This window comes from Mus caroli, chromosome 16 (genome assembly GCF_900094665.2).
Source record: "Mus caroli chromosome 16, CAROLI_EIJ_v1.1, whole genome shotgun sequence".
NCBI lineage: Eukaryota > Metazoa > Chordata > Mammalia > Rodentia > Muridae > Mus > Mus caroli.
The window spans coordinates 34169182-34181959 of NC_034585.1; the positions used below are offsets into that span (position 1 = coordinate 34169182).

At 33.5% G+C, this 12778-nt stretch overlaps 1 protein-coding gene across 4 annotated transcripts in view; it reads right to left on the bottom strand.

The window, feature by feature from the left end:
- Positions 1–12778, bottom strand: part of Stxbp5l (syntaxin binding protein 5 like) — a 140870-nt gene that overhangs the window by 18395 nt on the left and 109697 nt on the right. For 3 of the 4 annotated variants that reach the window (XM_029470549.1, XM_029470548.1, XM_029470547.1), the window contains 2 exons: positions 6820–6990; positions 4399–4638 (listed from right to left, as the gene is read on the bottom strand). In XM_029470549.1, coding sequence (XP_029326409.1) covers positions 4399–4638; positions 6820–6990 — 411 coding nt within the window. The remainder of the gene's footprint in view (positions 1–4398; positions 4639–6819; positions 6991–12778) is intronic. The other variant, XM_029470550.1, reaches the window with a different exon arrangement.

Sequence of the window (12778 nt, forward strand, 5' to 3'; positions counted from 1 at the left end):
TGGGGGGCGCTATGGGGGACTTTTGGGATAGCATTGGAAATGTAATTGAGGAAAATATGTAATAAAAATATTAAAAATTAAAAAAAAATAAAGCCTCAATAAATATTACATAATTTCAACTTTCAGAGTTACTCTATTCTGACAATTTTATACTTGATCTTTGATTTTAGCTGAAAGGTCAAAAAATGATGGTAATTTTATTTACTTATTTTGGTTTTTCAACACAAAGGGTTTTCTTGTGTAGTCCTGGCTATCCTGGAACTCACTCTGTAGACCAGGCTGGCCCAGAACTCAAGATCTACTTACCTCTGCCTCTGAGTGCTGGGATTAAAGACATGAACATGCCTGACATGATGGCAATTGTAGTTGTATGAAAAACAAGAACTTAAAAAATAACTCAGGTTATTATCAGATTTTGTAGAACTATTATTTAGGGGCTCAAATAAAATAATTTAAAGGTTTTGTCCTTTTACAATAACTACCATTAACCCCGAGGCAAGTTTATGCATCTTAATTCAGAAAAAGGTTACTCACCTGTATTTTTCAAGATTGAATGCCCATGGCAGATAACTACCTATATGTAATTATATGTTATTTTGTATGATTAGCATATGCTAATAACAAGTTCTACTTGTTTATCCATATATCTATTGGGTTATTTACTTTTGGCATTCTCCTTTTAGGTTTTTGTATATTTTGGTTATTGAATCTTTGTTGAATGAAAAGCTAGCAAAGATTTTCTTCTATCTCTACTCTCTCTCTTCCATTCTTTATTTTTCTGTGCAAAACCCCTTAAATTTGATGCAATGCAATTTGTCAATTTTCCCATTATCATTGACTATTTGGGGTCCTATTTGGAGAATCACTGCCTGTACCTTAATCTTGAAATGTCACCCTTATTTCTTTGAAAAGGTACTTTCAAAGTTTCTGGTCCCATCCTTTGGTCTTTGATTGCATGCAATCTAAATAACATAATTTTATGATAGGTTGACTAATCTTTGCTTTGCTGATTAATTTCATTAGGGCAGATTCCTAAATCTTTGTGGACTTTTAAGATAGGATTTAGGCAGGTCAGTTCACTGAATCAGGACTGGGAGATTGGGTAGAACTGGTAGTTTCTACTCAGGAATTAGGCACAATAAGATGTTAGAACTAAGTAACAAATACAATGTGATCAATTACAAAGTAAAGTGAATTGGGATTCAAGAAACTTAGCTTCAAATCTAATTCTCTCTCTAGCTTTCTTGAAGCATGTTGTTTGTCTTCTCTGGGCTTCATTTTATTAATTATTAATAAGAAAATTACAATGTATCAGTACTGTAATCATTGTCCCATATATCAATATGGGACAAGAAATGGCCCATTTGTTAGACTAGCATCACACAGGGACTTGCTAAAAGTGCAAATCCTCAGACTACTATAGACCTACTGAGTCAGAGAGGGTGGGGATCCTTACTGCAGCAATTATTTAAATGATTCTGATACAAACAAGAGAGACAGGATAGAAGAGAATCTCTAGGTATTTTCCAATTCTCCAACTCAATGATTAAACACATTTAAAATTTCCATATTAGTGGTAAGTGTTTGTTGCTAGGGCAAACAAGATAATCTGTGTGAAAACATTCTTTAAAGAAAGGAAGGGGGGATTTTATTCTCAGTGGTATCTTTTCCAGTTACTGATTAACCTCCTTACTGGGTCTGGGATTGTTTAGGTACACTGTATGATTTCAGTGTTGTACTCATTTCCTTTGGGTTATCCAATGTGTTGGAACACCAGGGTCATAACAACCAGGATGAGGTACAACCTTACATCTGTTAGGCTATTTTTAAAACATCAAAAGCTAGTGATGGCATGATGAGGAGAAACTAAAGCACACGTTGTTTGTATAACCACACATGCAGAATAATAGTGCAATGGACATGTGTCAGAATATGGCCCAGGAACGGAGTTCTGTGAGGATAATTTTGAGTGCTTGTGAGAAAACTCTAAGAAAATAAGAGTCTCGTGACCTCAGTTTAATCAAAACATGAATTGCTCTTGGAATGTGCTTTTGTGTCCCTCCCTGGTGAGTTTACTTCAGATAACTCATTACAGCTGGCTATTGTTCTTTGTTTATATGCTTCTACAGAAAAACATGTGTCACCACATGCAGCTAGACCTTGTGATTATACACAGCTTGAATTCAGGTGATTTTTCTTGGCCCTAAGGGTATAAATTGTCTGATGCTGTGAATAAAGTTGACTTTTGCATGAGACTTTAGTCTACCTCATTTGTAGGGTCCATCCTTTCAAGTTTCACTACCAATTAAGGTGGTAAAGAGACATGGAAAAGGATGTGGAGATTTTCCAAAAAATAAAAAAATGGGACTGACATATAATCAAGCAATCCAGCTCTGGGGTTGTATCCCATGACTGTGAAGACATACATACTTCTCTGCGACACTGTTCACAACCTAAGTCTCCAGCTGATGAATGGACAAAAATGTGATATGTAGATGCAATGTAATATTGTTTAATCTTAGAAGAAGGTAGTTCTCTAACATTCAGATGTGGAAGGACATTGTGGGTATTGCTTTTCGTGAAGTAATCCAGTCACCAAGGACAAATATTCTATGCATTTACTAACCTGAAGCATGTATAGCAGTTAAACTCATACATACTAAGAATAAATCAATGGTGTCCACGGAAGTCAGGAAGGATGGTGAGGAATTGCTAATAAACTAATATAATATTTTAATTATATAAGGTAAATTCTAGAGATGTGCTGTGTAGTACTGTATTATAGATATAATAAGGCCAGGGACAATATCATGGAGGCTTCCATTAATTGAGTGGGGTCAGTGAAAAATGCATACGGCAAAGAGATGGGGACCAGAACAATAATCACAGCCAATCACTTGGGGCTTTTTGTTACCTGTTTGTTTGTTTGTTTATTTATTTATTTAACATGGAATTCTACTTCCCTTGCTCTTTTTACTCTATAAATTTGGCTTCTGGTTATTGTTTTTTTTTCTTCTTTCAATGGTTAATTACAAAACAAACATGAACCTAGCACCATAGCTTTCTACTTTTTAATTAATGAATTTTAAAGCACAGTACCATGTTTACAGAAAATCGTGCAAATCATATATAGTACCCATATATCTCTTGTGTCATTTCTCCTACCAGTCACATCTTGTATTAATAATCTATATTTGATATGGCCAAACAACTGATGTTGGCACATTATAGATAATTAAAATTCCAAACAGTAGGATACCAACTTAAAAAATTATAGAAGACAGATTTCTTACTGGATCATATGCACTAGATAAGGGAAAATCTTGCAAACTAGATGGCAAAAGTCATATCTATGTTTATTTTTACTTTGCCATTATTTTATTGTTTAAGACTGGCAGAAATCTCTAAATTGAGAGGCAGAATGCTAGTCCAGGGAATGATTTTTAAATTGATACTTAATACTTTATTTTGAATTCACTGATCTGGCTCTAACTTAAGCAGAATAAAAAATATGTATTTCCTTAAAATTAGTAATGCAGCAAAAATTATTTTTTACTGTGTAGTATCAGCTTAAAATAGTGTTTGTTCTTAGTAGAGTCAAGTGTTTCCCTGAATTTGCCACACTCATAGAGCTGACAATTCTGCCTGTCATCTATTTTTACATATGTAAAACAAGTTAATACAAAACCACAACTGTCCCTAACATCTCATGCTAAATGTACTGCTCAAAAAAAAAAAAAAAAAAACTCTTAAATCCTATATATTGATGAAATTTGTTTTTAACTTAAAAATACCTAAACCATTTATTATATGTAGAAAAACAGAGTAATAATGATTGGAATCTATTAAACATATTCAAAGGGATGTCAAGTGAAATAAAAAATGAGAAGATAATCCAGGTAGAATAGAATGTATGACTAAATTAATTTCTTGTGTGTCTACCATGAAAAGGAAATGGAAACTTTAGATATCCACCTAAATAGTAGTAGATAGCTTCTAATTTATTCTGATTTCTTCAAGAAGGATGCAAAAATACTCACGTTCTAGCCTGGTATAGAACTTTGGAAATATGCTTCAATTTGTTACAGATGAATTGGACTTTCTTGTGCATTAACATTTATCTCAGCGCTTTAAGGAGCTTATTTTCAACGGTAATTTTTAGCCTGGCTTCTCTGGTGTCCCATCATAGAAACCAATGTACTCTTACCCAGAAGGTCTGGTAAATGACAGTATAGTGAATGTTGAAAGGGTATTTGAGTTCTGAAATTCTCAGTAGTTCACATTACATAGGAGGCAAATACTCCTCGCCGTTGTCTGAAATCAATGCGTATTAGTAGTACTTAATATCTAATATCTAAGTAAGTAGCAACATGGGAATGACTGAAGAAGAACTCTTACCACTTGGCAATACCACCACCGGCTCTGTAAACCTTTGTTCATCTGATGATGGTAGATTTAGGGAGATGAGTACTACCATTCCCAGACTAGTTCCAACAAACAGACAAGGGGAAACAGTAGAGTCATTTTTCCGTGCAAAGGATTCCATGAAGTATAAAGCTGTAATCGCTTCTTTAGAATCTTTGTCAATACTGGAGATGCTAGAGCTCCTGGAGCGATTATAGGAATTCTCTCGGGTTTCTATGAGCATTTAAAGAGCAAAAATCAAGCATTAGTGAATTTACACAACCAGCCAAACTTAATACCTGTAAACCATAGTTATGAGAGAAAAAATTATTCTTTGTTTATTGACATGAAGGACATCTTATCCAGGTTACTGGCTCAAAGTCTCAAGTCTGTTTGTGTTATCATAAACTCAGGCAGAGTTAAAACTAAACCTTCAGTCTCCTGAGTTCTAACACACCATTTTTCTTTTGTAAGTTTTCTGAAAGATCACTTAAAATTCTTTAATCTGGAAAAAAAAACCCTTAAATCTAAATAGTCAAGATACAAAATTTTTGTATATCATTTCATTGTTTTTCCTTCCCATATTTTGATCATAGAAGCCATATTAATGATTCGTTGGCAATCATACTTAACAACAGTATCATGGTTACCAACATGAAAGGACCAATCTGGATCATAAATGTTCTGTGATAAACATATTGTATATCTTAAGCAATTAAAGCTATAAAAATTGGACTTTTAACGTGAGCAAAAAAATGTAAATGTGATTTATATGAACTTGTTTCGAGCTGCCTACTAACAATCCAAATCTAGTTCTAACTTTGCCAAGGACGGAATAAAGAGTGTGGCACCCATTAAGACTGGCTTTTCTGAGAAGGCTTCAGCTCACTTAGAAAAGAAACAACAGTATGGTTTTGGATGCTCTTGCTCTATCAACACCTGCCCATGTGTACCCTCCAACAAGCACAAATTCCCCCATCTGCTCAACAGTAATACAGTTGGCTGTTGTCTAATTGCTCTAGTGTAAAAGCTCCTATTTTTCTTTCTCCAATCTTTACTCACCTTTCCCTCTTGATAGATCTGAAATCTGTGTCTTGATGATTCTTATACAACCAGAAGAAATATAAATTCTTCAAAAATATATTTAGAAGAAACAGAATTCAATATTCCGAATTTCCTATTTCTACCTCTTACCAGATTTACAAAAAATAGCTCATCATAAAATTTAGAGATCAGACAAAAGTTGGGTTATCATCTATATACATTACAAACTTAAAGTCAGAATTATTGTTAAGCTGTTTTCCAGCATAAACTAGAGGCAGAAATATCCATAGTTCAAGTTTTGCAGTACCCATTTCAATGATTGTGCTCATTCTTACCCCTCACATGGTGTTTATATTGTAACATTTACCACCACTCAACACCGATATTCACAAACAATAGAAAGACAATATTGTGATTCCCCATGTCTCCAGGAGCAGATTCAGTATGGCATAATATTAAACAAAATCTGAATAATGAATTTATTTTAAATATTTTTGAAGAACAATAATTGATTATTTTTTGAAATTGTAAAGGATAGTATAGAGTTACTATAGCTAAATCTTTCAACTTTTTCTCCCAACTCTGCTCCTAAAATCTTTATTACCAAAAGAATAAAAGCAAAACTACAAGATTCTGGTTGTTTTCCTTCTCTAAACAAAATTTTTACTTTTTCCTCTTATATTGCACTCATCCTCATACTTATTCTATAAATAAGGAAACAATACGTCCTTAAAAGTTTTACAAACATTATAAACTTTATTTAGTTTTTATTTATTATTATTTATTTTTGTGGTACTGGGGATATATCCTAGACTTCATGCAGACTAGGCAGCTGCTCAGTCTCTGAGTTATATCCCCAGACCCTTTTGAACTTTATGCTTTGAGACAGGGTCTTGTTAAATGGTCCAGACTGGCCTTGAGTTCCCTTCCTAACCCAGGCAGGTCTTGAAGTTGCAATCCTCCTGCCTCAGCCTCCCCAGCAGCTGGGATTACAGGTCTGTGCCACCAGACCCGGCTCTGATTCTAAGTTTTAGAATTTAATAATGTGTTCTTTTAAACGTGGTTATATTCCTTTGACAGTCGAGGAAACTAAGGTTGCAGTTACAGGTTATCTCCTTGCATGGTTACCTACAGTGGAATCATTTTATTTTTAGAGATAAGGAAGGAAGGAAGTAATAAAATTGAAGTTATGGCCACAGTCAAACAGGATCTTAGTTTTTCAATGTCATGTAGTCTTGTTTTTGTTTTTGTTTTTAAATCATCTTTTAAATGTAACTTCCATTTCTTTGTCTCCCAGCACCTGTTACCATGATAAACGAAATTTTATCAAATTTTAAACTGTACTCACAGAAATTGATATGTTTATCCTACCTTCAGTTGTAACTGGTAAAGAAATCTCCATGCAAGCAGCTGACTGTGCCTTTCTAAATGGTGGTCTTCCAGGACCCCAGCGATTTACTTTTGAAACATCAGCACTGGAAAGACGTTTTCCAGAACTGCAACTCTGAGAGGTTGGACTTGTGCAGTGTCCATTTACATGGTCTGTACCAAGAGGAAGAAGGCAGAATAAATATCATAATCAAGTCTTCAGATGAGGAAATCCAAAGGCATAGGTTAAGAGATGGAGGAACAGGAATTCCTCTTCTTCCAATTCATTTGAATATGACTATTTTTTTGTTATTTTAAGATTTAGTTACAATTCCAGATTATAAAAAAAATCAAGATACTTATTATGTATAGGACATATTTTCATAATTTATCTAATTAACATTTCTTGAAATGTCATGTATTTCCGTACTATGTATTTAATGTATTGTTGGATGGCAATATGAAATATGCTTTAATACTGTACTTTTTGTTGCATTATTTGACAGATCCAATTCATGTAAGTTTTGGAAGGACTTTCTTTATTTGGAATTTAAGGTAGAGAATGACAGCATCATACTGTGCACCTGAGAATGGTACTTAAAGATGCCAGCTTGGAGCCATGCTCCCTATGTGTAATTTCAGTTCTGACACTAATTGGTTCTGCCTACTAAAGTCTTCACAGTTTGGTTTCCACCATAAATCTAGAATATTATATACTTCATGCAGTATATAATGTAATTTTTTGTAATTTATGGAGTATATGTCCTACACAGAGGGCTGCAATAGACATGGCATAAAATTTGTTATCATCACTCTTGTTTCTGAGTATAAAATTATTCATGTATAAATTGTTCATGAATGTTAGTGAATGTCCGGGTATTACTTTAAAAATTTCAGGCTAGGAGTAGACCTTAATGGTAGGAAAGTTATTCATTATGGGTTTCATCCACAAAAATGTATTTTCTTATTTTGCTTAAAGTCAAGAAATTGCATTTGAAGTATCACTCATAATTCTGCAACATAAAGAATGCATTATGGATCATTCTGCTTTGGTCACCCTTGAGAACAAGCTACATGGAAATGACTACTGGCAATGTTGAATATGTGGAACTGATAATCCATAATAGGCTTTCTGTATTGAACAGTTTCAAAACCTAAAGTGGTTTATTTCCTAATTTAATTCCTACTCAAGGGCAGGAATTTTTTCTCATCATTTTAATGTGAATTAAACTAGATTTTTCCTATTAATATTTAAAATGAGAGTTAATGTTTATTAACATTTAAATGGTAGGCAGGCTATGTATATGCATAATATATAATCTCATTCGATTTTCAGGTAATCCTTTAATATACTTTATTATTATTCTGATATACATGAGGAAAATGAAAAACTGAAAAAAAAAAGACTTTTTATCACCAGGCAATATTCTAAACTGATTTTCTCAATTGATATACATGCTTAAAGTGAATTACAGAGTTAGCTAAAATATTTGGGAAAGAATGATACTTTTGAAAATATATATAGTAGTGTTTGAGAAGCTGATGAAGTACATTGAAACTAGTCATTTTAGAAACAAGCAACTTTTATATTGAATAGAATATCAGAAATCCCAGCTGAAGAGCCAGAAGTTATCTTATGAAGAGTTAGACACTGGGAAGAGAAATTCAAGAGTTCTATTCCTCCTTAACTTAGAGCAACAGTTGACACTAACAGCTTAATGAGAATTAGAAAATAGCAACTATTTAAGGAATAATTTGCAACAATACTCCCCATCCTGAGTACAGCAGTCAGTAAAAACCTGCTCTCTCCAAGGACATAGTACCTTGCTTTGGGGCCTATGGCTTAAACACCATGACCATCAACACACACAGACACACACACGCAGACACAGACACACAGACACACACACACACACAGACACACACACACACACATACAGAGAGAGAGAGAGAGAGAGAGAGAGAGGTGCACATGTGTGTGTGTTAACCAAGTATATAAATATCATGATAGATGTTCAAGAGAGATAAAAAAAAAAGGAAAAAGGTTAGTCATAGCTCAGACAATTAACCTGGAAATTTATAATAATAAGACAGTGCTAAGTCCAAAGAGAAAGAAATCTAGCTATTGACAAAGTCATCCACTATCATATTATTTTACTGTATAGGCTAATCTAGAATCAATTTATATTTGGTTTTGCTTGGCTTCTTTCTCTCGTCATAATTAGTCTAGGATTCTTTGTTGAATGTATTACACAGTCATTTATTTTCAGTTCTAAGGAATATTCCATTGCACAGATATGCCATTCTTTGCTTACTTACTTATTTGTTTATTTATCTATTCTTTGATGAATAGCTTAGATTTTCCCAGTTATCAATTGTCTCCAAGATATTTAAAAATTAAATTTATCCCTAACTTATCAGATATTTGTTATTTTTAGTCTTCTGTATTTTCTGGGTATATTGAGATTTCTCCGGGTAGTGTTTCCCCCTTTTTTTCCTGAGATTTGGATTTTGGGGAGTTGGATTCTTTTGTGTGTGTGTGTGTGTGTGTGTGTGTATGTATGCACTCACATGGGCATGTGTGTAAGTATGTCTCTTTTGACATAGGGTATCACTATATAGTTCAGCTTGCTTTCAAGGCTGTCATATTTTTGCTTCTCCTTTCCAAATGCTCCGAATGCAACAGAGATGTGCCACCTGTATGGCTTTAGCTTTTGTATATCCAGGAAAGCATTTATTTAATCTTCATTTTAAACAATATTTCTATTGCATATATAATGTTAGAATGGCTTTTTCTTTTCAGTAGCTTAAACATACTTTTCTACTGTCATCTAGCTTTCATTTTCTGTGGAAAATCTGCTTCATTCCTGTTTTGGCTACTTGACATGTTAAAATATCATTTCCCATCTCTGGCTAATTGGCTTTTTAAAAATTTCAATTATGATGTATTTCATAATTTTTTCTTTATATTTCTTAGGTTTGGGGTCATTATATTTTTTGAACTATGGATTTTTATTGTTTATCATATTAGTCAACTATTCAACATTATTTATTCAAGCATTATTTCTGTCACCCTCCCTGTTTCTTTTCTCACTTTCTAGAATTCTTACAGTTATATATATATCTGCATATTTAACCAACAGTTCACTAGCATAACCTGTTTGTAACTTCAATGTCAGTTTCTATTGATTAAAATTTTCTCTTCTTCCTAGGTTCTGTTTTAGTAGGTTCTAGACATTATTATATGTTATTCTTTCAAGATATTAAGTGTTCTTTAAAGATGCTTCAGACCTTTTCCAGGACACAGTGACATGTTTGAAAAAAAGATATTTTACAAGAGTTATATATACACTTTAACTTGTCTAAAATGTTGAGAACAGAATCTAGGTAAGTGAAGTGAATGACAATGATGTAAGGGATAGCTACTCTATGATGCAGCAACTATAAGGCAGGATGGTCTTAGCTAAAAGAAAATTTAAATTAGTTGTAAAGGTATATTGAAAAATTTAAGGAACTACTGAAAAATCAAAACAACAACAAAACAAAAATAAAAAATAAAACAAAACCAAAAAACTCCAAAACCCATAGTATAATTGAACCAGGTAAAAGAAAATGAAAGAGAAAAATAATCAATTCTTGCATTCCCTGCCTCCCACCTTTAAGTTCTACAGCCTAGCGAAAGAGGATACCCCCTTTTGTAATCCCAGATCCGCAATGCAGAAATCCAATACTGAACAAACTGGCAACCATATCACCAGACAAAACTTGTAGACAAAACTTGTAACAGTGATTTAGGAAAGGCTGCTATTTTCCTTTAAAGAGGATATAAATAATTCCCTTTAAAAACACAGGAAAACAATCAAACAGATGAAGAAAATGAAAAAAATGGTTCAAGACCTAAAAATGGAAATAGAATCAATAAAGAAAACACAAATGGAGGCAAAACTGGAGATAGAAAACATAAGAAAGAGAACAGGAGCTACACATGCAAGCATCACCAACAGAATGTAGGAGATGGAAAATAGAATCTCAGGTGTAGAAAATACCATAGAAGAAATTGGTACCTTGGTCAAGGAAAATGCAAAATATAAAACGGTCCTAACTCAAAACAGCTAGGAAAGGAGTAGAGGGCAGGAAATAGTCAAACCCAGGGCTGAAGTCAGTAAATTAGAAACAGGGAAAATAATGCAAAGAACTAACAAAACCAAGAATTGGTTCTTTGAGAAAATCAACAAGCTAGACAAACCCTATCCAAATTAATTAAAAGGTCCAGAGAGAGTATCCAAATTAACAAAACCAGAAATGAAAAGGGAGACATAACAACAGAAACCCCTTAAACTATTCCACAAAATAGAAACAGAAGTAACACTACCTAGTTCATTCTATTAGGCCACAGTTATTCTGAAACCTAAACCACACAAAGACCCAACAAAGAAAGAGGACTTGAGATCAATTTCCTTCATGGAATTGATGAAAAAATACTCAATAGAATTCTCACAAACAGAATCAAAGAATGTATCAAAAACATCATTCATCATGATCGTCACAGGGATGCAGGAATGGTTCTATACATAAAAATCCTATCAACATAATCCACTCAAAACAAAACATAAACAACATAAACAAAACTCAAAGAGTCATATGGCCATCTCATTAGATGCTGAAAATGCCTTTGGAAAAAAAATCCAATACCTCTTAATGTTAAAAGTTTTGGAGAGATCAGGACTTCAAGTCACATAACTAAATATAATAAAAGCAATTTACAGTAAGCCATTAGGCAATATCAAATTAAATGGAAAGAAACTTTAAGCAATTCTATTAAAATCAAGGACAAGACAAGGCTGCCCCCTCTCTATTTAATATAGTACTTGAAGTTCTGTCCAGAGCAATAAGACAACTAAAGGAGACCAAGGGGATACAAATTGGAAAGCAAGAAGTCAAGGTATCACTATTCACAGATGATATGATAGCATACATAAGAAACTCCATAAACTGTACCAGAGCACTCCTCCAGCTATTAAACAGCTCTAGCAAACTATCTGGTTATAAAGTTAACTCAATGAACTCAGTAGCCCTCCATTATGCAAATGATAAATGGCCTGAGAAAGAAGTTAGAGAAACAATACCCTACACGATAGCCACAAATAGTATAAAATATCATGGTATAACTCTAACCAAAGAAGTTAAATATCTGTATGACAAGAACTTCAAGTCCCTGAAGAAAGAAAGTAAAAAAGATATCAGAAGATGGAAGGATCTCCCATGTTAATGGTTTGGTAGGATTAACATAGTGAAAATGGCCATCTTACAAAAAGGAATCTACAGATCCAATGCAATCCATATCAAAATTCTAACATTTTTTTTTTTTACAGACCTTGAAAGAGCAAGTCTCAACTTCATATAGAAAACCAAAAAGTCAGGATAGCCAAAACAATCCTGAACAATAAAAGAACTTCAGGAGGTATCACCATTCCTGACTTCAAGTTATACTCGAGCAATAGTGATAAAAACTGCATGGTATTGGTACAGAATCCGATAGGTTGATTAATGGAATTGAATCAAAGACCCTGAAATAAACCCACAAATCTATGGACACTTGACTTTTGACAAAGAATTCAAACCATACAATGGAGAAAGAAAGAAAGAAAGAAAGAAAGAAAGAAAGAAAGAAAGAAAGAAAGAAAGAAAGAAAGAAAGCATCTTCAACAAAAGTTGCTGCTCTAACTGGCAGTCTGCATATAGAAGAATGCAAATAGATCCATAGCTATCACCCTGAACAAACCTTAATCCATATGGATCAGATACCTCAACATAAAACAGATACACTAAATCTGATAGAAGAGAAAGTAGAAAATAGCCTTGAATACACTAGAACAGGAGACAAGTTTCTTAACAGAACACCAATAGCTCAGATACTAAGATCAACAATTAATAAATGGGACCTTATGAAACTGAAAAGTTT